General features: G+C 41.2%; 1 protein-coding gene across 1 annotated transcript in view; it reads right to left on the bottom strand.

The window, feature by feature from the left end:
• Positions 1–27,884, bottom strand: part of VAPA (VAMP associated protein A) — a 208,146-nt gene that overhangs the window by 80,075 nt on the left and 100,187 nt on the right. The window contains exons 3-6 of the mRNA XM_053715860.1: positions 9,156–9,242; positions 8,885–8,981; positions 5,957–6,051; positions 405–508 (exon numbers count right to left, since the gene is read on the bottom strand). Of these exons, the coding sequence (XP_053571835.1) occupies positions 405–508; positions 5,957–6,051; positions 8,885–8,981; positions 9,156–9,242 (383 nt within the window). The remainder of the gene's footprint in view (positions 1–404; positions 509–5,956; positions 6,052–8,884; positions 8,982–9,155; positions 9,243–27,884) is intronic.

Here is a 27,884-nt window from a genome sequence, read left to right on the forward strand (position 1 = left end):
GCCTACGCTCCATGAAACGAGGCAAAGAACTACTGAGAAGGAAGGGGAGGTGGGAGGTATATTTAATGCTCTGTTTGGGATGTCTTTGCCTCCTTCAGGTGGCCAGGTGGAGTATTTCCCATAGGTTAAGAATGACTGTGTACTGCCATTAGAAAGAAAAGAATTATTGATCTGCATGGATGGGAACATGAAAATGAACACAATTTCTCTCCATGATGGTGAATTTTTTACCCTTGGGACCCAAGTAATAGCTGCTTATCCATTAGTATCTATACTTAGCATCATGCTATCACACAACAAAACAAGAGAAAAATAAGTATTAACTCAGCAATAAAGTGAAAAATCAATTGGAAAAAAATAAATATTGAATACATGTTCATGGGCTGTTGAAATCAACTACTTACCACAAGTTCCATGTCAGATATATTTGGTGGAGCAAATACCGTCTGCACCATAAACTTGTGTTTACTCTTTTCATTCGGGTCATAGTCAAATGGCTGCAACATTACTGGGGAAAAGATGAAAAAATGAAGCCAGGATTTTTTCAATCTCTAAAAAAATTAAAAACATCTTAGTACTATTTAGTTTTAAGATACTAGAAACCGTTAAAATAACTTTTTTTTGTGCATCTATAAATAAGGGCACATAAAGGGACATTGACGGAAGAAATTTAAAGGTTCCCTTTTCAAGCTATAGCAGCTACCGTAACTTAAAAGGTCAAACACCAACTATCAAGAGATGATTTTAAGACAGGTAGAAGGCATATTTATAGTATTTTAGTTTATTCTTTGGTCTAAACATCTCTAGGCTTGGTAATCAAGTCCTGTGGGTTTCAGTATCCCCTGATAACACCAAAATAAATCTTTCTGCACAAGACATATCCTCTTCCCTGCTGACTCATCCACCAACATCCTATCTAGTATCTCATTCTGGATGACATCTCGTTGCCTAAAGCTGATTATCACTAAAACTGAGCTCCTATTTCCTCCTCCAGTCACCCCGTTCCCCAAATCTCACTTATTGTGGATAACTCATCACCTCTGCCCCCCAGGCCCGGTGCCTTGGGATCATATTTGACTCAGAACCTCATTTTGCTCCTCACATTACGTCCTTCGCCAACTCCTGCAACTTCCACCTTAAAAAAAAAAATTCTAAGATTTGTCACTTCCTCAGTCCAGACACATCTAAGATTCTTATTTACTCAGTGATTTCCCTTCTTGATTACTGCAATTCTATCCTAACCTCCCAAGCTACCTCCTGTACCTAAAACAATCCATCACAAACGATTCTGCAAGACTCTTTCTATACACATCTGCTGTACCTCTCTGCCAATCTATCCATTGGCTTCTATTAGCCTGAAAAATAAAATTTTAAATTCTAACCCAAACATACAAAGCCCTCACCAACACTGCATCCTCCATTATTTCTGCCCTTTCTGCAAATACTCACCAACCAATGCCCCTTCTGCTCTGCCCATGACCTACTTCCTTCCTCATCTCATTACTTCCTCACGATTATTTCAGAAATGCACCTATTATATGGAACTCCTTGCCTCCACCAGTAAGACTTGCCATTAGTTTCCACAGCCTCCTTTAAAATGTATTGTTTCATAGATTTCTATTTAATGGGGCATTGAAATTAAAACCCCTCTTAAAATTAAAACGGAAAATAAAACGTACAATGCAATCATAATTTGTCAGTTTTCCTCCTTCAACACCAAAGAGAAGCTATTTAGAGTGCATATAAATATATGTGATTATGCTTTAGTTTGCATAACCCAGCTAGATGCTTAGATCAATGTAAGACCTCATTTCCATGAATTTAAACTTAGAAGAATTTTGCAATATATTTCTATTAGCAAAAATGTTTCTACAGAAGTGATTACTGTGTTACCGACACAAAAACATAAATTAGGCTTACCTGATAATTTTCTTTTCTTCCAAAGGGGAGAGTCCACAGCTGCATTCATTACTTTTGGGAATTCAGAACCTGGCCACCAGGAGGAGGCAAAGAGACCCCAGCCAAAGGCTTAAATACTTCACCCACTTTCCTCATCCCCCAGTCATTCTGCCGAGGGAACAAGAAACAGTAGGAGAAATATCAGGTGAAAAAAAAAAGGTACCAGAATAATAAAAAAAAACTAAAATATGGCCGCCCCACATAAAAAAACATGGGCGGGGAACTGTGGACTCTCCCAGTCAGAAGAAAAAAAAATTATCAGGTAAGCATAATGTATGTTTTTCTTCTTAAACGGGGAGTGTCCACAGCTGCATTCATTACTTTTGGGAAAATGATGCCCAAGCTATAGAGGACACTGAATGCAAAAAAGGGCAGGTAGATGAGGGAGCCCATTCGAAGGGCACCACAGCCTGAAATTACCCAACCAGATCAAAAAAAAAAAAAAAAGCTGAACAGAAGGACAAAAACTCAAAGGACTAAGTAACTGCCCATCAGTTAAATCCAGCAAGGCCCAAATAGAGACTTCTCAAAATCGCTAGATTCCACCGAGCACAAAGACCCCAAAGAGGCAAGTCCCGCAGGCTCCAAGCCCAAACAATTCCACATATTCCCAGAAGGGAATAAGAAAGGGAAAGACTCAAGAGATCTAAAAGCTCAGCAACTAGGGTAAAAAGGAACCCCAGCCAAAGTCAAGCGAAACCCAAGATAGCAACAAGACAAAACATGCATAGAGAATGAACTCCAACGACCGAACAGAAGGAAGGGAAAAAAAAAAAAAACTACCCCTATCTGAATGCAAGTCCAAAGGACCATGAAATGTCCCTATGAAAATTCAGAGGGACAAAGCAGCTCCCATACCTCACACACAGTGCTGTCCGCACTCATGAAAGAGCAATAGAGGAAAAAACAGTCACTCCCCAGAACTGCCTAAAATTAGCACCATAAGAACTTATCGTGTTCAAGATGAAGCCCCAGGCTCCAACGCTGCGACACAAGTCTAGTAGACACCAGTGACACAACTAGCCTATCCAGCTGGGAACTGCACCAGGAACTCCCACAGAGGGAACCTTCTAAGAAGTACAGGAACCCACTCCCTCCCAGGGAAAAAGAGGGAAAGCAGGAAAGCATCCAAAACCTAGCAGAGAACAGTTCCCTGCTGAGTAAAAAACTACGCTACACTCCACTTATGGAGAGATCACATGATCTGGAGAAGAAACACTGTCAAGGCTCAAACGAACCCACAGACCTCAGACCATTAAAAGGATAAACCAGCACCAGCAGCTGGATACGAACCAACAACCCTGGAGTTGCAAAGCCACAAAGCCAACCCTTAGGCTACATGGGCTGCATCATCGAGGCAATGGACCCAGCACCAAACGACTGGTATGTCCGAAGGCAGGGGAATAAATAATTCCCCGGACCAACCAGAACTCCAAAAAGGAAGTACTAAAACGCTATCAAAAAGAAAGGCAACCCCGACCATATTAAACAAGACTGGCATGCTAAACTACTAAGCCAGAACAGAACATAGGACGATCTCGGGTTCCAGAACCCAAACTCAGTTCCCTTCCTTACAAGAAGGTACACTCCCCAGGTGGATATATCGGTATACCCCAACCCCATTAAGGGGAGGGGAAAGCGAAAGACAACTGCTCACCCACCCACAGGCACGGAGCATGCGTCAGACAGCAAAAACAAAACCGACTGAAGAGGCACCATCCGGCTGCAACAGCCGGATGGGTAGACAAATAGCCAGCGATCCCACCTCTAGAGTGGAAGTAGCTGAAATAAAAGATCAAACTAACCATCAGGCCATTTCCAAGTCTCCGATAAGAGAAGACAACATCTAAAGGAGCAAGCGGATGTCTCAGGATCGTAAGGACTGAAGTACTCAGGATCCAACTAGGAGGTCCGGACAGATATCCTAGACCAGGTCCAGAAAAACCGGGCACCCAGAAACCAGACCTTGTCCAAACTTGGAACCCCTGATGAACCATAGGAACACCTCAGACGGAGAACTCTAGGAAATGCCATCGCAGCCACATCCAAAAGTCCTAGGACACTGGACGTTCCTGAAGCATCCCAGAGACAGAATATAATTCCTCCAAATTCGAGGGAGAATACCACCAAGACCAACAGCTAAGAAGCTGACAAGAAATAGTGCACCTCTGCAACAGAGTCTGCAATATAGTCTCCAAACAATCCATCTGGATCAACCTCTCGGTAATCCCCCTAGACCAAGGGAGAAAACGAACGAGCATTGATATCCCAGTAAACGACCTATCAAACCGATATATTGTAAGAAAAGGTAGTTCCAGGACAAAAAGGAGACCAACGCATTCTCCAGAACCCACAAAAATATGGGAGCAGTCGAGAAGCAGCATGAGGAAGAAAATAAGCCAAAAATGCCCGAACTTCCAGAACCAATGACCCCACAACCATCCCTAGAAGGGAAAAAGGTACCAAGGAAGGAAAAAAAGTAAAAAAGAAAAAAAGAAAGAAGAAGACAAAAGGAATATCCTAGGGGGGATATAAAAATCCCCACCAACCTGGTACTCCAGATGTTTAAGGAGTCATCTAAACCTCCAGTCCAATTGGGAAATTAAGGATTCTAGCTCTAGGTCAAAGAACCTTCGGAACCCTTCGTAGCAGGATCTGCTTCCGAAACACCACCAACAATCAGGAGCAGGACCAAGAGGACTGAGTACAAACCCCTTGATGCCCCACCCAAAAAGAATCAACGCAAACCAGCCTGTCGTCAATCCACGAAAAAGGCTGCCTCTTAGTCCCGTCAAGGGCAGAGTCTTAAAACAAAAATTATTAAACTCATGGATTTCCTCTCCATGAAAATCCTATCCCAAGGGGAAGATTTATCAGTTCTGAAGGAGGAAACATAGCATAACACTTCTCATGTAAGAGCAACTCACCACCCAACCAGGTCAGCCAGATACAGCAGCACCACGTGGAAGGTATAGACCTTAAGGAACAGAAACCAGCGCCCGACCAGGACCAGCCTGCTAAAGAGGGCATTCCGGAACTCAACCAGGTCAGAGAAAAATCTAAACTACATTAGGGATCGACAAAGGATATATAGAACTATGTAACACCTTAACATGCAACTTCCGCAGAAGTGCCAAGCAACCACAAAATAGTTAGTATCAAATTCCAGAGAAGAGATGTATCCCAACAGGGAAACTATAGCAAACATGAGCTTTTAAAAACAAAAAATCCTAATCGGGAAAAAAAAAAAAAATTGCAGGTGAAGGCCCAAGAAAAATGGGTACACTAACAGGACCAGCCAATCAGAAACCCCATTCTCCCAAAGTTCAGAGCTAGAATAAAATACCCCAAATGAAAAGGTAAATTGGAGACGACCAGGAGATTAACTTCATCCCCCCACATCTAACCCAGCTTGCCATCCGGGACAGAAGACAGAGGACCCCTCAACCATCAGGACTGGGGTCCTTCAGCACTGCCAAAACATGCAGCAGCAGGACACGAAGGCACGCCAGTCTAGAATGAAAGGCAAAACTTACCTCAGCCGGAGGAACTGACCCTGACCCCGAGGATTGGGTGTCTGAAGCCTCAGAGGCAACCGCTTCCCCAGAGGGCTGATCTGACCCAGACAATCCCCCGCCTGATGAGCACTGGTTAACCGAACACTGACCTATCTTCCCAACTTCTCCCGCCCTGGAAGATGTAAATGCGCCAATGCCAAAGAAATGGCCACACGGAACCGTGCCGTAACCTCTGGAGGAAACAAGTTGCCTTCTGGAGAAGGGGTGACGGCATTAGGGACACCTGCTTGCGTAGCCAAAGGAGGATCTAGGGTACTCACCACACGTGATATGGGGTCCCCAGGGGGGGATGGCTCGGCGGACTCCAAGCTCCCTGTTTCGGTCACCTTACACCTCCATTGGCTGGGGCACTCACCAGCTCCTATGACCCAGACAACTAGCGAAACAGACTCTCTCCGTCGCCACGCAGTCAGGAATACGGAAATGGTGACTAGAAACGTGAACATGCCTGGTCACAAGGTACACCGTGCAGGCCAAAGAAAAAAACGTGTCAAAGCCACAAGGGCCACGTAGCCTGACAAAAAAAAAAAAAAAAAAAGACTGTTATGTTCAGATATAGCCACAAATATCACTACACATCAGCAGATAGAATCACATAACAAACATGATTAAAGTCCCCACAGCTCAATAACCCCCCTCAGGAGATATTAACCCTCGGTTCCATAAGTTAAAGGAGTCCAACTGAGACCCTGACTTCTTAGATTACATTTTATGTTTAAGTAAAATGAAACAATCTTACCGGAATCTACACTGTGGAACAGGAACACGGCCCTTCAAGTGTGACAGAGAGTAGCCTCGCTTCTGACATGGACTTGAGTGGATAAAGCAGGCAGCGAAACTCGCCAACGCCGATTGCTACTGAGCTGTTAATATGAGTCGGGATGGTTTCAAAGAAAGACACTCCCTGCATCTCCGGACCCTAACTTTCATCCATGCTCTCACTGAGAGGCTTACAGAACTACTTAAAACTCCAATCCCATTCCGAAGAGTACTACCCTCCATAAGAAACTATCTTGAATCTTCCGACATTTCTCTGCCAACCTCCTGTGACGAAAGGCAAAGAACGACTGGGGGATGAGAGAACTGAGGGAGGTATATAAGCCTTTGGCTGTGGTGTCTTCGCCGCCTCCTGGTGGCCAGCTTCTGAATTCCCAAAAGTAATGAATGCAGCTGTGGACTCTCCCTGTTTAAGAAAAATAAGTTTAAAAAAAAAAAATACATAAATACCATTATATTTGTTTTTTTTAGTAAAGTTTTAATAACCATCCAGTGTGACCTCCCTTGTCACTAAGCAAATTTTTAACTCTTTTGGGAGACTGTCCTGAAGTAAACTTCTGATATATATCAGGCTTCTTTTAGCACTTCCCAGAGTTCTTTAGATTTAGGTTGTCTTATTTCTCTCTCTGTCCAGGTGAGACCATACATCCTCTATAAAATATTCAGGTCTGGACTCTGTGGAGGCCAGTCCATGACTGTCTGTTTTATCAGCTGTTTTTCTTTCCAAATATGATTTCACTGTATTAGCAGTGTGCTTGAGATCGTTACCATGCATAAAAATAAAACCATTACCAATCAGGTGCTTTCCAGAAGGAATGACATGAAGAATTAAAACCTGTTTGTATTTAACAGCATGCATGATCCCATCAATTCAGACAATAATCACCATCACCACTGGCAGAAAAGCAGCCCCAAACCAGGACAGACCCTCCACCATGTTTCACTGAAGGCCGCAAGCACTCATTCTTCCATCTCTCTGCAACTCTTCTTCTCACATATTGTCAACGATAGGACACAATTTTAAACTTGGATTCTTCACTCCATAATATTTTCCACTGAATGGCATTGCAATCTTTGTGATCTTTAGCATATCTTAGCCTTTTCACCCTATTCCCCTTCAGAAAAAGAAGTTTCTTGGCTGTTACCCTTCTACAAAGACCATTCTTGGTCAAGCTTCTTCGGACAGCAGTAGAAGGGTCAACTTGCCATCCCGATGAATTTTGACGGCAAATTTCGATTTAGTCTTAGTCTTTTGACTAAAATGCCATTTTATACAATATATTAAATAAGAAAAGACATAGCCATTATTGTCTCTGGCTATGCAAAAGAATGACAAGGCGGCACTCAAAGGTCAAAGAAAATAAGTGGTTTATTTTGCTTAAATCCCTGTTTAAAGGGACATTGATTCACCCCAAAACATATACGTGCAATTAAAATGAGGAATGAAACATTACCAGGCCTGGTATCTATGATAAATCTAACACATAGTTACTACACATATCCACAAAGCACATAAGTGTAACAACACGCTTCCTTAAAATTATTGAAACTATGTGTTTAATTTTGCAACAATGTTGCCATTAGATAATGAGAAACAAATGTCCCAGAATCGGAGCACTTAGTGTATATAACATGCTCCTTAATAATGGATAGATTGCCACAAGAAAGTTCCAGTGTTCCTGTGTAAACCAGCTGATAACATAAGCAGCCTCACCACAACTCGCGGTATGTTCCTTTAGCCTGCTGGATGTATCTCCAACATATCCGTTCCAAGACAAGCTGAGTTTAAACAGCACCGGATTCCGGTATATCCACGGCACAAAGAGCTCCTCTTTATCACTGCACCTTTTTGATTGCAAGAAAGAAGCTTAAAGGCACCAAGGCTGCTGTTGTATGCGCTGGTAAAACAAATTCACCTTGAACACGGACACTCCATTAACCGCTGCCAGGTAAGTTATTCCACTACTTCAAAAGTTGCCGCTCTCATGAAACGTCAGGCATGACGCGTTTCGCCCCTCCCCTTTGTGGGCTGACCTCAGGGCTTCATCGGATGCTTGATAGTGGCTGACACAGCCTTTATATACTGTTCTAACATTAATTAACATTTTCACAGAACATCATAATACAGCAACCATATCATGAACATATTAAAACACAATCTGCGCACATACATTTCAATTCTTATCACTGCGCAAATAGAAAACGGGGAAATGTGTTTCTGGAATTGGCAATCTAGCTCCCACTAAACACATTGTAACATAGCTTTTGACACTTTATCACAAACTTGGGAGAGATGATATAGTACAACCATTATGCTTATCTTGTAGCTAGCCAGAATTAAAAATATATATATATATATAAACCTTTTGTAAAGATAGACCCCTCCCCCTTAGAGAAAGCATGAGAAATCTATTTTTTCATTGAGACCTTTTGGAGCCAGTGTATCTAATCGATAGATCCAGAGGGATTCATTTTGGAGTAACATTTTATCTACATCACCACCTCGACGGTGCCGTTTGATATGTTGTATCCCTGTCACTTTCATAATTGTAAAATCTGAATTATGATACCTTTCAAAGTGCCTGGCCACTGGACTGTCTTGCACCTTGTTCTTGATGTCATCCCTATGCTCCCTCACTCGGTCTTTCAGGTCACGTTTGGTTTTCCCTATATAATAAAGGGGACATGAACAGTGTAGGAGGTAAATGACTCCTGTGCTATTACAGGTAATCCATTGTTTTATCTTATACTGTCTACCTGTTGTGGTTTCAAATTTGCAGGTCTTCTGAATAAACCTGCAATACACACAATGTCCACAAGGGCTACAGCCCTGCCATTTACCTCTTTCACTTAGCCATGTAGATGTAGGTTTTTTCCTACTATATTCACTCTGTACCAGCTTATCCTTAAGGCTCAAGGCTCTACGTGCTGTTAAGAGCGGATAGTCTCCTACATATTCTTTTAGCTCAGCATCAATGGTTAACATATGCCAATATTTTTTCATTATGCATCTCAATTTACCCCAATGTGAATTGAACCTTGTAATCAAATCGTACCTTATCAGCATCTTCCCTTGCTACACGTTTTTTATACAGCAAATCATTTCTTGCACTATTTCTAGCTCGTGCCCATGCTCTTTTTACCTGTCTTTTCGAGTAACCTCTATCTAAAAACCTTCGGGACATGTCTCTAGCTTGTTTTTCAAAATCAACATCAGAGCAGTTCCTCCTTAGTCTGAGGAACTGGCCCACCGGTATCCCAGTTTTTAAATTTTCAGGATGATGGCTACTTGCATGTAAAAGACTGTTTGTGGTTGTTGACTTTCAATGTACCCTGGTTACTAGATGTCTCCCTTCCTTAATAATTGATAAATCCAAAAATATAGCTTTATCACGACTGATTTCACTAGTGAGGAAAATATTATATCCATTATCTGTATTCAAAATGCTCAAAAAATTCTCCAAAAGATCCCCGCTACCTCTCCAGAGAAGAAGGATGTCATCCACAAAACGTAGCCAGAGTGCCACATGCGCCTCCACCAGGGATTCAAAGCACGAGAATATTTCTCGAGCCTCCCACAGGCCAAGATGTAAACAGGCATATGTGGGGGCGCATGTGGCACCCATGGCTGTTTAAATGCAGCAAGGAAATGACGAACTCTGTATGAGCCTGGAAATCCTGTCCTCTTTGTTCTAGGAAAAATCTGATAGCTCTAATCCCTACATTATGAGTGATCGAAGAATATAATGACTCAACGTCAAGGGTAACTAACCAGGTGTCATCATCAACTTCAATACCATCTAGTTTCCTAAGGACATCCGAAGTATCCTGGACATAGGAGGGCAATGAACTAAGGAAGGGTCTCATAAAGAAGTCAATATATCTACTCGCTCCTTCCATTGGGCCCCCTATGCCCGAGATAATTGGACGTCCCGGTGGTTTATTCATACACTTATGCAGCTTGGGGATGCAATAAAATGTGGGTACTATGGGAAGAGTCTTGGCTGTGTGAGTGCAGCAGGAAAACATCTATCGGCTTGCAGCTTACCTAGTCCGGCCATTGGCCCTAAAAAACGTGGGTGCCACTTTCCAGACGCCTATCCGGATTCCACAGGTCCTCTGGGTGAGACCTCCAGCGTACTGACTGCTAGATTTTGAATGTCAGCCTGCTTTCTCGCACCTTATTCACTTAAGGTGCCTCTTTCCTTGTGAGTAGTTTTTTGCACATCACTCATATTTGTTGTTTAAACGATTCACACTATGTTGGCGCCCCTTGTTTATTTTTCATTCTAGACACCTTGACCCATCGCACCACGGGACACAAGAGGAGCACGCCAAACACCTGAACACATCACCGTCCACATATTAGGATTGGACACTTTTTTACACTATACAAGCTTTTGGACATTGACAAGTACTTTTTCAATTTACCCTTCACCAACAATATTATTATTGTTCATCTGTGATTATTTGAATATTGTAATGCATCACTGATTCCACACACAATTTGTCCTTGAGCGCCTGTTTTATTCACTGTTTTATTCACTATTTACTTTTGCCATTACTTTTCACCTATACTAATCACTGTGTTGTTTATATCTATTGATGCATATGGGTACAAACCCAATTTCAAAGTAATAGGTCTTACTTTGTTAACCTGTGTTCCAAGCGTATCCTCTTAGGATTTTCCTCCTCAGGAATTTCATATATATATATATATATATATATATATATATATATATATATATATATATATATATATATATATATATATATAATTTATAATAAATAGCAATTCATTACAAGATTTGTCAAAAGCTGACCTCTCTGTTAACTCATACTGTGTTGTGTTTGACAACTGCCTATGGACTTCAGCTACATAGTCATGTTCATTCATGACTACCAGATTGCCTCCTTTATCTGAGGATTTCAAAATGATATCTTTGTGATTGAGTAACTCAAAAAGAGATCTCCTTTCACTTACACTCAAATTATCATTTATAACAACACCACAGACTTGTAATTCCCCAATCTCTCTTTCTACACACTTCACAAAATTGTGAATTTCTGGTGCAGATGAGAGAGGGGGCATAATTGAGCTAGATTGCCAATTCCAGAAACACATTTCCCCGTTTTCTATTTGCGCAGTGATAAGAATTGAAATGTATGTGCGCAGATTGTGTTTTAAAATGTTCATGATATGGTTGCTGAATTATGATGTTCTGTGAAAAAGTTAATTAATGTTAGAACAGTATATAAAGGCTGTGTCAGCCAATATCAAGCATCCGATGAAGCCCTGAGGTCAGCCCACAAAGGGGAGGGGCGAAACGAGTCATGCCTGACGTTTCATGAGAGCGGCAACTTTTGAAGTAGAGGAATAACTTACCTGGCAGCGGTTAATGGAGTGTCCGTGTTCAAGGTGAATTTGTTTTACCAGCGCATACAACAGCAGCCTTGGTGCCTTTAAGCTTCTTTCTTGCAATCAAAAAGGTGCAGTGATAAAGAGGAGCCCTTTGTGCCGTGGATATACCGGAATCCAGTGCTGTTTAAACTCAGCTTGTCTTGGAACAGATATGGTGGAGATACATCCAGCAGGCTAAAGGAACATACCGCGAGTTGTGGTGAGGCTGCTTATATGTTATCAGCTGGTTTACACAGGAACACTGGAACTTTCTTGTGGCAATCTATCCATTATTAAGGAGCGTGTTATATACACTAAGTGCTCCGATTCTGGGACATTTGTTTCTCATTATCTAATGGCAACATTGTTGCAAAATTAAACACAGTTTCAATAATTTTAAGGAAGCATGTTGTTACACTTATGTGCTTTCTGGATATGTGTAGTAACTATGTGTTAGATTTATCATAGATACCAGGCCTGGTAAAGTTTCATTCCTCATTTTAATTGCACGTATATGTTTTGGGGTGAATCAATGTCCATTTAAACAGGGATTTAAGCAAAATAAACCACTTATTTTCTTTGACCTTTGAGTGCCGCCTTGTCATTCTTTTGCATAGCCAGAGACAATAATGGCTATGTCTTTTCTTATTTAATATATTGTATATACTGCTTTATGACTGCAGGCACCTGGTCTTTATATTTATATCAATTGTAGAGTCCACACACTCCCTAATTTAATAAAATACCATTTTAGTCGTATTTTAGTCATCTAAATTGTTTTAGTTTTAGTCTAGTTTTAGTCGACAATTTCCATTAGATTTAGTCGACTGAATCTCCAGTAGATTTTAGTAGACTAAAATCTAAGGGGTGTAGTTAAAGTGCAATGCATTATTTAAGCATTTTTCTATAATTTGCAAACTGATTATATACTTTAGAAGTAAACATAACACCTGTTAATATTTGTGGTATTAAGGTTTAAACATGCAATACAGACATAGATTTAGCCGTTGTGATATTTAACATCTTTATTAAACTTAAAACTAAATAAAACCAAGTTTCATAAACAAAACAGAAGTGCAACTTTAAAATATATTTAAAAAAAACAAAAACTGTAAACGGTATTGGCTGTAGTGAACATATTACCCAATATAAAAACTTTAACAGTTCTCTGTTAATAATTAAAACAAGTATCAAGTAACTTAACACAACAAAAAGTTTCTGCAGCTAGCACAGGCACAGCATGACTTAAACCCATACTCGTGAGTTATGCTTCTTTCTATAGGAAGAATCCATTGATTGTTCACAGATAAACATTTTTCAACGATATTAGCACTGCTCTAGAACTTCCAAACTCATATACTCCTGGAGTAAAGGTTTATTAACCCGTTTTTATCTATGGTATTAAGGTTTGAACATGCAATACAGATTTAACAGATTTAACTGTTGTGGTATATAACGTCTTTATTTTTATAAATTATTATAACACCTTGCATAAAATGTTTTAATCAGTCTTGACTAAAATGTCATTTTGATTTAGTTTTAGTCATTATAGCCATTTTAGTGTTAGTCGTATTTTAGTCATCAGAATTTCTTTAGTTTTAGTTATTTTAGTCTAGTTTTAGTCGACAAAATTAACACTGGGAGCCTGCCAGATGCTGAGCCAGGTCCTTGCTGGACTTCTTCCAGTTTCTCAAAGAAGAAACAGAAACTTTCTATCAGATTTTGAAAGTTTATAGCAACCTGATTACCACATCTTGAGTATCCAGTTTGTTTGCCAATTTCCCTTTGAGAGTGGCCTTGTTGATGCAAAAACATAATTTATGCTTACCTGATAAATTCCTTTCTTCTGTAGTGTGATCAGTCCACGGGTCATCATTACTTGTGGGATATTAACTGCTCCCCTACAGGAAGTGCAAGAGGATTCACCCAGCAGAGTTGCTATATAGCTCCTCCCCTCTACGTCACCTCCAGTCATTCGACCAAGGACCAACGAGAAAGGAGAAGCCAAGGGTGTAGTGGTGACTGGAGTATAATTTAAAAAATATTTACCTGCCTTAAAAAACAGGGCGGGCCGTGGACTGATCACACTACAGAAGAAAGGAATTTATCAGGTAAGCATAAATTATGTTTTCTTCTGTTAAGTGTGATCAGTCCACGGGTCATCATTACTTGTGGGATACCAATACCAAAGCAAAAGTACACGGATGACGGGAGGGATAGGCAGGCTCTTTATACAGAAGGAACCACTGCCTGAAGAACCTTTCTCCCAAAAATAGCCTCCGAGGAAGCAAAAGTGTCAAATTTGTAAAATTTGGAAAAAGTATGAAGCGAAGACCAAGTTGCAGCCTTGCAAATCTGTTCAACAGAGGCCTCATTCTTAAAGGCCCAAGTGGAAGCCACAGCTCTAGTGGAATGAGCTGTAATTCTTTCAGGAGGCTGCAGTCCAGCAGTCTCATAAGCTAAACGAATTATGCTACGAAGCCAAAAAGAGAGAGAGGTAGCAGAAGCTTTTTGACCTCTCCTCTGACCAGAGTAAACGACAAACAGGGAAGACGTTTGTCGAAAATCTTTAGTTGCCTGTAAATAAAATTTAAGGGCACGAACTACATCCAGATTGTGCAAAAGACGTTCCTTCCTCGAAGAAGGATTTGGGCACAAGGATGGAACAACAATCTCCTGATTGATATTCCTGTTAGTGACTACCTTAGGTAAGAACCCAGGCTTAGTACGCAGAACTACCTTATCCGAGTGAAAAATCAAATAAGGAGAATCACAATGTAAGGCTGATAACTCAGAGACTCTTCGAGCCGAGGAAATAGCCATTAAAAATAGAACTTTCCAAGATAACAACTTTATATCAATGGAATGAAGGGGTTCAAACGGAACACCCTGTAAAACGTTAAGAACAAGGTTTAAACTCCATGGTGGAGCCACAGCTTTAAACACAGGTTTAATCCTGGCCAAAGCCTGACAAAAAGCCTGAACGTCTGGAACTTCTGACAGACGCTTGTGTAACAGAATGGACAGAGCTGAGATCTGTCCCTTTAAGGAACTAGCGGATAACCCCTTTTCTAAACCTTCTTGTAGAAAAGACAATATCCTAGGAATCCTAACCTTACTCCAAGAGTAACCTTTGGATTCGCACCAATATAGGTATTTACGCCATATTTTATGGTAAATCTTTCTGGTGACAGGCTTCCTAGCCTGTATTAAGGTATCAATAACTGACTCAGAAAAACCACGCTTTGATAAGATCAAGCGTTCAATTTCCAAGCAGTCAGCTTCAGAGAAGTTAGATTTTGATGTTTGAAAGGACCCTGAATCAGAAGGTCCTGTTTCAGAGGTAACGACCAAGGTGGACAGAATGACATGTCCACCAGATCTGTATACCAAGTCCTGCGTGGCCATGCAGGCGCTATTAGAATCACTGATGCTTTCTCCTGTTTGATTCTGGCAATCAATCGAGGAAGCATCGGGAAAGGTGGAAACACATAAGCCATCCTGAAGGTCCATGGTGCTGTCAAGGCATCTATCAGGACCGCTCCCGGATCCCTGGATCTGGACCCGTAGCGCGGAAGCTTGGCGTTCTGTCGAGACGCCATGAGATCTATCTCTGGTTTGCCCCAACGTGGAAGTATTTGGGCAAAGACCTCTGGATGAAGTTCCCACTCCCCCGGATGAAAAGTCTGACGACTTAAGAAATCCGCCTCCCAGTTCTCCACTCCCGGGATGTGGATTGCAGACAGGTGGCAAGAGTGAGACTCTGCCCAGCGAATTATCTTCGATACTTCCATCATTGCTAGGGAGCTTCTTGTCCCTCCCTGATGGTTGATATAAGCTACAGTCGTGATGTTGTCCGACTGGAACCTGATGAACCCCCGAGTTGCTAACTGGGGCCAAGCCAGAAGAGCATTGAGGACTGCTCTCAATTCCAGAATGTTTATTGGAAGAAGACTCTCCTCCCGATTCCATAGTTCCTGAGCCTTCAGAGAATTCCAGACAGCGCCCCAACCTAGTAGGCTGGCGTCTGTTGTTACAATTGACCAGTCTGGCCTGCTGAATGGCATTCCCCTGGACAGATGTGGCCGATAAAGCCACCATAGAAGAGAATTTCTGGTCTCTTGAATGGAATGAAGGACACGGCATGCATTTTGAAGTTTTGTTAACCTGTCCTCTGTCAGGTAAATCTTCATTTCTACAGAATCTATCAGAGTCCCCAGGAAGGGAACTCTTGTGAGTGGAAAGAGAGAACTTTTCTCTTCGTTCACTTTCCATCCATGCGACCTTAGAAATGCCAGTACTATCTCTGTATGAGATTTGGCAGTTTGAAAGCTTGAAGCTTGTATCAGTATGTCGTCTAAGTACGGAGCTACTGAAATTCCTCGCGGTCTTAGTACCGCCAGAAGAGTGCCCAGAACCTTTGTGAAGATTCTTGGAGCCGTAGCCAGTCCGAATGGAAGAGCTACAAACTGGTAATGCCTGTCTAAAAAGGCAAACCTTAGATACCGGTAATGACTTCTGTGAATCGGTATGTGAAGGTAAGCATCCTTTAAATCCACTGTGGTCAAGTACTGACCCTCTTGGATCATGGGCAAAATTGTTCGAATAGTTTCCATCTTGAACGATGGAACTCTTAGGAATTTGTTTAGGATCTTTAAATCCAAGATTGGCCTGAAGGTTCCCTCTTTTTGGGAACTACAAACAGATTTGAGTAAAACCCTTGTCCTTGTTCCAACCGCGGAACTGGATGGATCACTCCCATTAATAAAAGATCTTGTACGCAGCGTAGAAACGCTTCCTTCTTTTTTGACAACCTTGACAGATGAAATCTCCCTCTTGGGGGAGAGGATTTGAAGTCCAGAAGGTATCCCTGAGATATGATCTCTAACGCCCAGGGATCCTGAACATCTCTTGCCCAAGCCTGGGCGAAGAGGGAAAGTCTGCCCCCCACTAGATCCGGTCCCGGATCGTCGGCCCTCAATTCATGCTGTCTTAGGGGCAGCAGCAGGTTTTCTGGCCTGTTTGCCCCTGTTCCAGGACTGGTTAGGTTTCCAGCCTTGTCTGTAGCGAGCAACAGCTCCTTCCTGTTTTGGTGCAGAGGAAGTTGATGCTGCTCCTGCTTTGAAATTACGAAAGGAACGAAAATTGGACTGTCTAGCCTTGGCTTTGGCCTTGTCCTGAGGCAGGGCATGACCTTTACCTCCTGTAATGTCATCAATAATCTCTTTCAAGCCGGGCCCGAATAAGGTCTGCCCTTTGAAAGGAATATTAAGCAATTTAGATTTAGACGTAACATCAGCTGACCAGGATTTTAGCCACAGAGCTCTGCGTGCCTGAATGGCGAATCCTGAATTTTTAGCCGCAAGTTTAGTTAAATGTACTACGGCATCTGAAATAAATGAATTAGCTAACTTAAGGAATTTAAGTTTGTGTGTGATGTCATCTAGTGTGGATGATTGAAGTGTCTCTTCCAGAGACTCAAACCAAAATGCTGCTGCAGCCGTGACAGGCGCAATACATGCAAGAGGTTGCAATATAAACCCTTGTTGAACAAACATTTTCTTAAGGTAACCCTCTAATTTTTTATCCATTGGCTCTGAAAAAGCACAGCTATCCTCCACTGGGATAGTGGTACGCTTAGATAAAGTAGAAACTGCTCCCTCCACCTTAGGGACCATTTGCCATAAGTCCCGTGTGGCGGCGTCTATTGGAAACATTTTTCTGAATATAGGAGGGGGTGAGAAAGGCACACCGGGTCTATCCCACTCCTTAGTAACAATGTCAGTAAGTCTCTTAGGTATAGGAAAAACGTCAGTACTCGTCGGTACCGCAAAATATTTATCCAACCTACACATTTTTTCTGGGATTGCAACTGTGTTACAATCATTCAGAGCCGCTAATACCTCCCCTAGTAACCCACGGAGGTTCTCAAGCTTAAATTTAAAATTTGAAATGTCTGAGTCCAGTTTATTTGGATCAGAACCGTCACCCACAGAATGAAGCTCTCCGTCTTCACGTTCTGCAAACTGTGACGCAGTATCAGACATGGCCCTTGCATTATCAGCGCACTCTGTTCTCATCCCAGAGTGATCACGTTTACCTCTTAGTTCTGGTAGTTTAGCCAAAACTTCAGTCATAACAGTAGCCATATCTTGTAATGTGATTTGTAATGGCCGCCCAGATGCACTCGGCGCTACAATATCACGCACCTCCTGAGCGGGAGATGCAGGTACTGACACGTGAGGCGAGTTAGTCGGCATAACTCTCCCCTCGTTGTTTGGTGAAATATGTTCAATTTGTACAGATTGACTATTTTTTAAAGTAGCATCAATACATTTAGTACATAAATTTCTATTGGGCTCCACTTTGGCATTAACACATATAGCACAGAGATATTCCTCTGAATCAGACATGTTTAACACACTAGCAAATAAACAGCAACTTGGAAATACTTTTCAAAGTAATTTACAAATAATATGAAAACGAACTGTGCCTTTAAGAAGCACAGAAAATATTATAACAGATAAAATAATTAAGTTATAGCATCAATCATTGTCAGAATATACAGTTTTAGCAAAGGATTGTTCCCCTCAGCAAATGATAACTAACCCAGGCAGCAGAAAAAAAAAAATACACAAATAAACGTTTTTTATATCACAGTCAATACAATCAGCACAGCTCTGCTGTGAATGATTACTTCCCTCAAAAAAGACTCTTGAGATCCCTGAACTCTGTAGAGATGAACCGGATCATGCAGGAAGAAAATGAACCTCTGACTGAGTTTTTCTGATGCATAGTGAAAGCACCAAAATGGCCCCTCCCCCACACACATAACAGTGAGAGGGATCAGTGAACTGCTCTAATTTAAATCAAAACTATTGCCAAGTGGAAAAACATAATTTATGCTTACCTGATAAATTCCTTTCTTCTGTAGTGTGATCAGTCCACGGGTCATCATTACTTCTGGGATATTACTCCTCCCCAACAGGAAGTGCAAGAGGATTCACCCAGCAGAGCTGCATATAGCTCCTCCCCTCTACGTCACTCCCAGTCATTCGACCAAGGACCAACGAGAAAGGAAAAGCCAAGGGTGAAGTGGTGACTGGAGTATAAATTAAAAAATATTTACCTGCCTTAAAAACAGGGCGGGCCGTGGACTGATCACACTACAGAAGAAAGGAATTTATCAGGTAAGCATAAATTATGTTTTCTTCTGTTAAGTGTGATCAGTCCATGGGTCATCATTACTTCTGGGATACCAATACCAAAGCAAAAGTACACGGATGACGGGAGGGATAGGCAGGCTCTTTATACAGAAGGAACCACTGCCTGAAGAACCTTTCTCCCAAAAATAGCCTCCGATGAAGCAAAAGTGTCAAATTTGTAAAATTTGGAAAAGGTATGAAGCGAAGACCAAGTTGCAGCCTTGCAAATCTGTTCAACAGAGGCCTCATTCTTGAAGGCCCAAGTGGAAGCCACAGCTCTAGTAGAATGAGCTGTAATTCTTTCAGGAGGCTGCTGTCCAGCAGTCTCATAAGCTAAACGAATTATGCTACGAAGCCAAAAAGAAAGAGAGGTAGCGGAAGCTTTTTGACCTCTCCTCTGCCCAGAGTAAATGACAAACAGAGAAGACGTTTGTCGAAATTCCTTAGTTGCCTGTAAGTAAAATTTTTGAGCACGGACTACATCCAGGTTGTGCAGTAGACGTTCCTTCTTTGAAGAAGGATTTGGGCATAAAGAAGGAACAACAATCTCTTGATTGATATTCCTTTTAGTAACTACCTTAGGTAAGAACCCAGGTTTAGTACGCAGGACTACCTTATCCGAATGAAAAATCAAATAAGGAGAATCACAATGTAAGGCTGATAATTCAGAGACTCTTCGAGCCGAGGAAATAGCCATTAAAAATAGAACTTTCCAAGATAACAACTTTATATCAATGGAATGAAGGGGTTCAAACGGAACGCCCTGTAAAACATTAAGAACAAGGTTTAAACTCCATGGTGGAGCAACAGTTTTAAACACAGGCTTAATTCTGGCCAAAGCCTGACAAAAAGCCTGGACGTCAGGAACTTCTGACAGACGTTTGTGTAACAGAATGGACAGAGCTGAGATCTGTCCCTTTAATGAACTAGCAGATAAACCCTTTTCTAAACCTTCTTGTAGAAAAGACAATATCCTAGGAATCCTAACCTTACTCCAAGAGTAACCTTTGGATTCACACCAATATAGGTATTTACGCCATATCTTATGGTAAATCTTTCTGGTAACAGGTTTCCTAGCCTGTATTAAGGTATCAATAACTGACTCAGAAAATCCACGTCTTGATAAAATCAAGCGTTCAATTTCCAAGCAGTCAGCTTCAGAGAAGTTAGATTTTGATGTTTGAAGGGACCCTGTATCAGAAGGTCCTGTTTCAGAGGTAGAGACCAAGGTGGACAGGATGACATGTCCACCAGGTCTGCATACCAAGTCCTGCGTGGCCACGCAGGTGCTATTAGAATCACTGATGCTCTCTCTTGTTTGATTCTGGCAATCAATCGAGGAAGCAACGGGAAGGGTGGAAACACGTAAGCCATCCTGAAGTCCCAAGGTGTTGTCAGAGCATCTATCAGGACTGCTCCTGGATCCCTGGATCTGGACCCGTAACGAGGAAGCTTGGCGTTCTGTCGAGACGCCATGAGATCTATCTCTGGTTTGCCCCAACGTCGAAGTATTTGGGCAAAGACCTCCGGATGAAGTTCCCACTCCCCCGGATGAAAAGTCTGACGACTTAAGAAATCCGCCTCCCAGTTCTCCACTCCCGGGATGTGGATTGCTGACAGGTGGCAAGAGTGAGACTCTGCCCAGCAAATTATCTTTGATACTTCCATCATAGCTAGGGAGCTTCTTGTCCCTCCCTGATGGTTGATGTAAGCTACAGTCGTGATGTTGTCCGACTGAAACCTGATGAACCCCCGAGTTGTCAACTGGGGCCAAGCCAGGAGGGCATTGAGAATTGCTCTCAATTCCAGAATGTTTATTGGCAGGAGACTCTCCTCCTGACTCCATTGTCCCTGAGCCTTCAGAGAATTCCAGACGGCACCCCAACCTAGAAGGCTGGCGTCTGTTGTTACAATTGTCCAGTCTGGTCTGCTGAATGGCATCCCCCTGGACAGATGTGGCCGAGAAAGCCACAATAGAAGAGAATTTCTGGTCTCTTGATCCAGATTCAGAGAAGGGGATAAGTCTGAGTAATCCCCATTCCACTGACTTAGCATGCACAGTTGCAGTGGTCTGAGGTGTAAGCGTGCAAAGGGTACTATGTCCATTGCCGCTACCATTAAGCCGATTACCTCCATGCATTGAGCCACTGACGGGTGTTGAATGGAATGAAGGGTGCGGCAAGCACTTTGAAGTCTTGTTAGCCTGTCCTCTGTCAGGTAAATCTTCATTTCTACAGAATCTATAAGAGTCCCCAGGAAGGGAACTCTTGTGAGTGGAACGAGTGAACTTTTCTTTTCGTTCACCTTCCATCCATGTGACCTTAGAAATGCCAGCACTAACTCTGTATGAGACTTGGCAGTTTGAAAGCTTGAAGCTTGTATCAGAATGTCGTCTAGGTATGGAGCTACCGAGATTCCCCGCGGTCTTAGTACCGCCAGAAGAGCACCCAGAACCTTTGTGAAGATTCTTGGAGCTGTAGCCAATCCGAATGGAAGAGCCACAAACTGGTAATGCCTGTCTAGGAAGGCAAACCTTAGGTACCGATAATGATCTTTGTGAATCGGTATGTGAAGGTAAGCATCTTTTAAATCTACAGTGGTCATGTATTGACCCTCTTGGATCATAGGTAAAATTGTCCGAATAGTCTCCATCTTGAACGATGGAACTCTTAGGAATTTGTTTAGGATCTTTAAGTCCAGGATTGGTCTGAAAGTTCCCTCTTTTTTGGGAACCACAAACAGATTTGAGTAAAACCCCTGTCCCTGTTCCGATCGTGGAACTGGATGGATTACTCCCATTAACAAGAGCTCTTGTACGCAGCGTAGAAACGCCTCTTTCTTTGTCTGGATTGTTGACAATCTTGACAGATGAAATCTCTCTCTTGGAGGAGAGTATTTGAAGTCCAGAAGGTATCCCTGAGATATTATCTCTAGCGCCCAGGGATCCTGAACATCTCTTGCCCAAGCCTGGGCGAAGAGAGAAAGTCTGCCCCCCACTAGATCCGATCCCGGATCGGGGGCCCTCAATTCATGCTGTTTTAGGGGCAGCAGCAGGTTTCCTAGTCTGCTTGCCCTTGTTCCAGGACTGGTTAGGTTTCCAGCCTTGTCTGTAGCGAGCAACAGCTCCTTCCTGTTTTGGTGCAGAGGAAGTTGATGCTGCTCCTGCTTTGAAATTACGAAAGGAACGAAAATTAGACTGTCTAGTCTTGGCTTTGGCTTTGTCCTGAGGCAGGGCATGGCCTTTACCTCCTGTAATGTCAGCGATAATCTCTTTCAACCCGGGCCCGAATAAGGTCTGCCCTTTGAAAGGTATATTAAGCAATTTAGACTTAGAAGTAACATCAGCTGACCAGGATTTTAGCCACAGCGCCCTGCGTGCCTGAATGGCGAATCCTGAATTCTTCGCCGTAAGTTTAGTAAGATGTACTACGGCCTCCGAAATGAATGAATTAGCTAGTTTAAGGACTCTAAGCCTGTCCGTAATGTCGTCCAGAGTAGCTGAACCAATGTTCTCTTCCAGAGACTCAATCCAGAATGCCGCTGCAGCCGTGATCGGCGCAATGCATGCAAGGGGTTGCAATATAAAACCTTGTTGAACAAACATTTTCTTAAGGTAACCCTCTAACTTTTTATCCATTGGATCTGAAAAAGCACAGCTATCCTCCACCGGGATAGTGGTACGCTTAGCTAAGGTAGAAACTGCTCCCTCCACCTTAGGGACCGTTTGCCATAAGTCCCTTGTGGTGGCGGCGTCTATTGGAAACATTTTTCTAAATATCGGAGGGGGTGAGAACGGCACACCGGGTCTATCCCACTCCTTAGTAACAATTTCAGTAAGTCTCTTAGGTATAGGAAAAACCTCAGTACTCGTCGGTACCGCAAAATATTTATCCAACCTACACATTTTCTCTGGTATTGCAACTGTGTTACAATCATTCAGAGCCGCTAACACCTCCCCTAGTAATACACGGAGGTTTTCCAGTTTAAATTTAAAATTTGAAATATCTGAATCCAGTCTGTTTGGATCAGAACCGTCACCCACAGAATGAAGTTCTCCGTCCTCATGTTCTGCCACCTGTGACGCAGTGTCTGACATGGCCCTAATATTATCAGCGCACTCTGTTCTCACCCCAGAGTGATCACGCTTACCTCTTAGTTCTGGTAATTTAGCCAAAACCTCAGTCATAACAGTAGCCATATCCTGTAATGTGATTTGTAATGGCCGCCCAGATGTACTCGGCGCTACAATATCACGCACCTCCCTCTGAGCGGGAGATGTAGGTACTGACACGTGAGGCGAGTTAGTCGGCATAACTCTCCCCTCGTTGTTTGGTGAAATTTGTTCAATTTGTACAGATTGACTTTTATTTAAAGTAGCATCAATACAGTTAGTACATAAATTTCTATTGGGCTCCACTTTGGCATTGCAACAAATGACACAGGTATCATCCTCTGAATCAGACATGTTTAACACACTAGCAAATAAACTTGCAACTTGGAAATACAATTCAATTAGAATAATATTAAAATGTACTGTGCCTTTAAGAAGCACAGAAGATCTATGACAGTTGAAAATTAATAAATTGAAACAGTTATAGCCTCAATCCTTGTAAACAACACAACTTTAGCAAAGGTTTAATCCCATTAGCAAAGATAACAAATTCTGAAAGCAGGAAACAAATTACAGAATAAACGTTTTTTATCTCAGTCAAACTATAATTCTCACAGCTCTGCTGAGAGAAATTACCTCCCTCAAAATAAGTTTTGAAGACCCCTGAGCTCTGTAGAGATGAACCGGATCATGCAGGGAATACAATGAGTTGCTGACTGAAATATTTGATGCATAGAAAAAGCGCCAAAAAACGGCCCCTCCCCCTCACACACAGCAGTGAGGGAGAACAGAAACTGTCAGAAAAACAGATTAAGCAACTGCCAAGTGGAAAAATAGTGCCCAAACATTTATTCACACAGTACCTCAGCAAATGAAAACGATTTTACATTCCAGCAAAAACGTTAAACATAATCTCTAGTTATTAAACAGCTTTATGTATTTCTTACAGTGTAATTCTAGTGAAGTACCATTCCCCAGAATACTGAAGTGTAAAGTATACATACATGACATTATATCGGTATGGCAGGATTTTCTCATCAATTCCATTGTCAGAAAATAAAAACTGCTACATACCTCTATGCAGATTCATCTGCCCGCTGTCCCCTGATCTGAAGTTTACCTCACTCCTCAGATGGCCGAGAACAGCAATATGATCTTAACTACTCCGGCTAAAATCATAGCAAAACTCTGGTAGATTATTCTTCAAACTCTGCCAGAGAGGTAATAACACACTCCGGTGCTATTTTAAAATAACAAACTTTTGATTGAAGATATAAAACTAAGTATAATCACCATAGTCCTCTCACACATCCTATCTAGTCGTTGGGTGCAAGAGAATGACTGGGAGTGACGTAGAGGGGAGGAGCTATATGCAGCTCTGCTGGGTGAATCCTCTTGCACTTCCTGTTGGGGAGGAGTAATATCCCAGAAGTAATGATGACCCGTGGACTGATCACACTTAACAGAAGAAAAAAGTGCCCAAAACATTTTTTCACCCAGTACCTCAGAGAAAAAAACGTTTTTACATGCCAGCAAAAAAACGTTTTACCTCAATAATTAATTGTCATTTAAAACCTATTGCAAGTCCCTGCAAAATAGGTTAAGTCTATGTATACAGTTTAAAAGCCAGAGAAGTACCATTTCCCAGAAAACTGAAGTGTAAAATATACATACATGACAGCCTGATATCAGCTACATCTACTGCATTTAAGGCTGAGTTTACATTATAACGGTATGGCAGGATTTTCTCATCAATTCCATGTCAGAAAATAATAAACTGCTACATACCTCTTTGCAGATTAATCTGCCTGCTGTCCCCTGATCTGAAGTTTACCTCTCCTCAGATGGCCGAGAAACAGCAATATGATCTTAACTACTCCGGCTAAAATCATAGAAAAACTCAGGTAGATTCTTCTTCAAATTCTACCAGAGAAGGAATAACACACTCCGGTGCTATTATAAAATAACAAACTTTTGATTGAAGATATAAAAACTAAATATATCACCATAGTCCTCTCACACATCCTATCTAGTCGTTGGGTGCAAGAGAATGACTGGAGGTGACGTAGAGGGGAGGAGCTATATAGCAACTCTGCTGGGTGAATCCTCTTGCACTTCCTGTAGGGGAGCAGTTAATATCCCACAAGTAATGATGACCCGTGGACTGATCACACTTAACAGAAGAAATAGGAATAATTTAGATTATCCTCGAATAAAGAGAGCAATATATAATGCCTTTTTTTTTTTTTTTGGGCTCAGTTTAAATCAAAGAGCAGTGCAATTTCCTATTAGTACAAAAAAGAGATAAACTACATATTTGAGTGATATAGACTAGTACTTAATTACTTGGGTGAAAAAATTCACCTTGTTTATCCTCACTGTAGTGTCTCACTGGTTCTTAGATAATAATTACATTCCTTGGTATAGATCAAGGTCCCACCTAAGATTGATACCTTTTGGTTCTTTCGTTTCTAACCTAAAAATCCATTGTACTTCAACATCCAGTAGTTTTTTATATCTATTACCTCCTCTCTTATTTACGGGGACATAATCAATTGCTTGAAATCTTAGTGCTTTCTTATTTTCTGGGTGTAGATTAAAATGTTTAGCCACCGGTGTTTTTGGGGGGTCCTTTTCAATAGAGATTAGATGTTCGCGTATTCTATCCTTTAGATTTCTACTGGTAGATCCAGTATACTGTTTCCCACAGATATCGCAGGTGATTTGATAGATAACATATTTAGAACAACAGTCAAGCCTGTATTTTATATTTTGTGTGTAGCCATTAGAAGTTGATACAATTGTATCCCCTGTCTTACAATGAATACACACATTACAATGTCTGCCACATCTAAAGAAACCTTTTCTTGCCAACCAGGTCTCCTTAGATCTGGAATCAGAGTTATAAACATAACTAATCAAGCGGCTTCCAATTGTGTGTGCTTTTCTAGAAATGAATTTGATGCCCCTTTCCAGGATTGTCTTGCAATCCTGATCAAGGGTCAAAATTTCCAGATTTTTGTTAACTATGTTTTTAATTTTTGAAAACTGATTACTAAATTGAGTGATAAATTTCACATCCTCTGCCATAATTGACTTCTTTTTGTTTTTATTTTTATTTTTCAATAGTTTATCCCTATTCATAGCTCTAACTTGTTGTCTGAGTTGCTGCAACATTTCTCTTTTATAGCCTCTCTGTTCCAATCTTTTGATTAGTTCTAGTGAGTGTCTATCATAGTTGTCCAAATCTGTACATATTCGTCTTGTTCTAATTAGTTGTCCCTTAGGGATTCCTATTTTTAGATGTCTTGAATGACAGGAATCAGCTCTAAGGATTGTGTTTCCTGCAATCCTCTTCCGGAATAATTCAGTGTGTATATTTGATACTTCTCCTTTAAGTTGTATATCTAGGTACTCAATTTGATATTTACTGAATTGATGAGTAAATCTAAGATTTGCATTATTATTGTTTAAATAGTTTACAAAATCATTGGCCTGTTGTTCAGTGCCTGACCATATAATTAACAGGTCGTCAATATATCTAAGATATGTCTTGATAAGACCACTGTAAATATTATCCGCTCCATAAATGTACCTTGACTCATACCAATCTAAAAACAGGTTTGCGTACGAGGGGGCAAATTTGGCCCCCATCGCCGTACCGCAAACCTGTAGGTAATAGCATGAGTCAAACATAAAGAAGTTGTGTGTGAGTAAAAAACTCAAAACTTCCAAGATGAATTCAATCATTTCATCAGGAAAATCACTTTTAAGCTGTAAATGATATTTCACTGCCTCCACACCAAGTTCGTGGGGAATGCAGGAATAAAGTGAGGACACATCTATTGTTAACCAGCTAAGTGATGGATTCCAAGTCTATTTATTCATTTTGTTTAAAACATGTGTAGTGTCTCTCACATAGCTAGGGAGTGAGTGAACAAAAGGTTGGAGTATGTTATCCAACCATTCACTGAGATGTTCACTCATTCCCCCTATACCTGACACAATAGGGCGTCCTTGCGGGCAGTCCAAATTTTTATGTATTTTGGGTACTAGTCTAAAGTTTGCTGTTACCGGTTGTTCTACATAAAGGTAGTCATAGACTTTTTTGTCCAATATACCTAGGTGTTTTCCCCAGTCTAATAGATTCTTAAGGTCATTCTGATATCTATGTAAAGGATTTGTGGGGAGTTTTTTGTATGTTGATATATCTCCCAGTTGTCTAATGGCTTCTTGATAGTAATCTATGGTATTTTGAATTACTATCGATCCTCCCTTATCGGCTGGGGTTCCAGTGATTTTAAAGCTTCTTTTTGATTTAATGTAATATTTGAATTTTGATAAAATTTCTTTCTTGATGTTTCAGTATTAATCTGTTTATGTAGTTCCACAAGATCACGATGAGTTTTTTCTTGGAACATATCTATGTAATTATTACGTGATTGGATCGGATAAAATGTACTCTTAGTTCTCAAATGTTTATTTTTTTATGTGTACTTATGTTAGTTGTTGTTCTATTAGAATTATCTGTCAGGTCTTCCAAAATTTGGCCTGTTATTGCGTCCTGGAAATCTAAATCAATGTCTGCATCTACAACTTCACATAGGTCTAGGTTGGAATTTGTATTTGTTGGTAAAGATGGATTTAAACTAGATGTGTTTTCGATACCTGTAGTAGAAGAAATATTAGACAGAGCTAGATTTTGTGTACCCAAAGATAAGGATGTGTTAAGGAAAAATGCACTGTCGTATGATGGATTCAATGGTTGTGAACTCTCATTAGTTTGGATAGATCGTGGACAATCTTCATTTTGAACTGTTGATCTTTGATTTTGTCTCAAAGAACTATCTACA

This window comes from Bombina bombina, chromosome 5 (genome assembly GCF_027579735.1).
Source record: "Bombina bombina isolate aBomBom1 chromosome 5, aBomBom1.pri, whole genome shotgun sequence".
Taxonomy (NCBI): domain Eukaryota; kingdom Metazoa; phylum Chordata; class Amphibia; order Anura; family Bombinatoridae; genus Bombina; species Bombina bombina.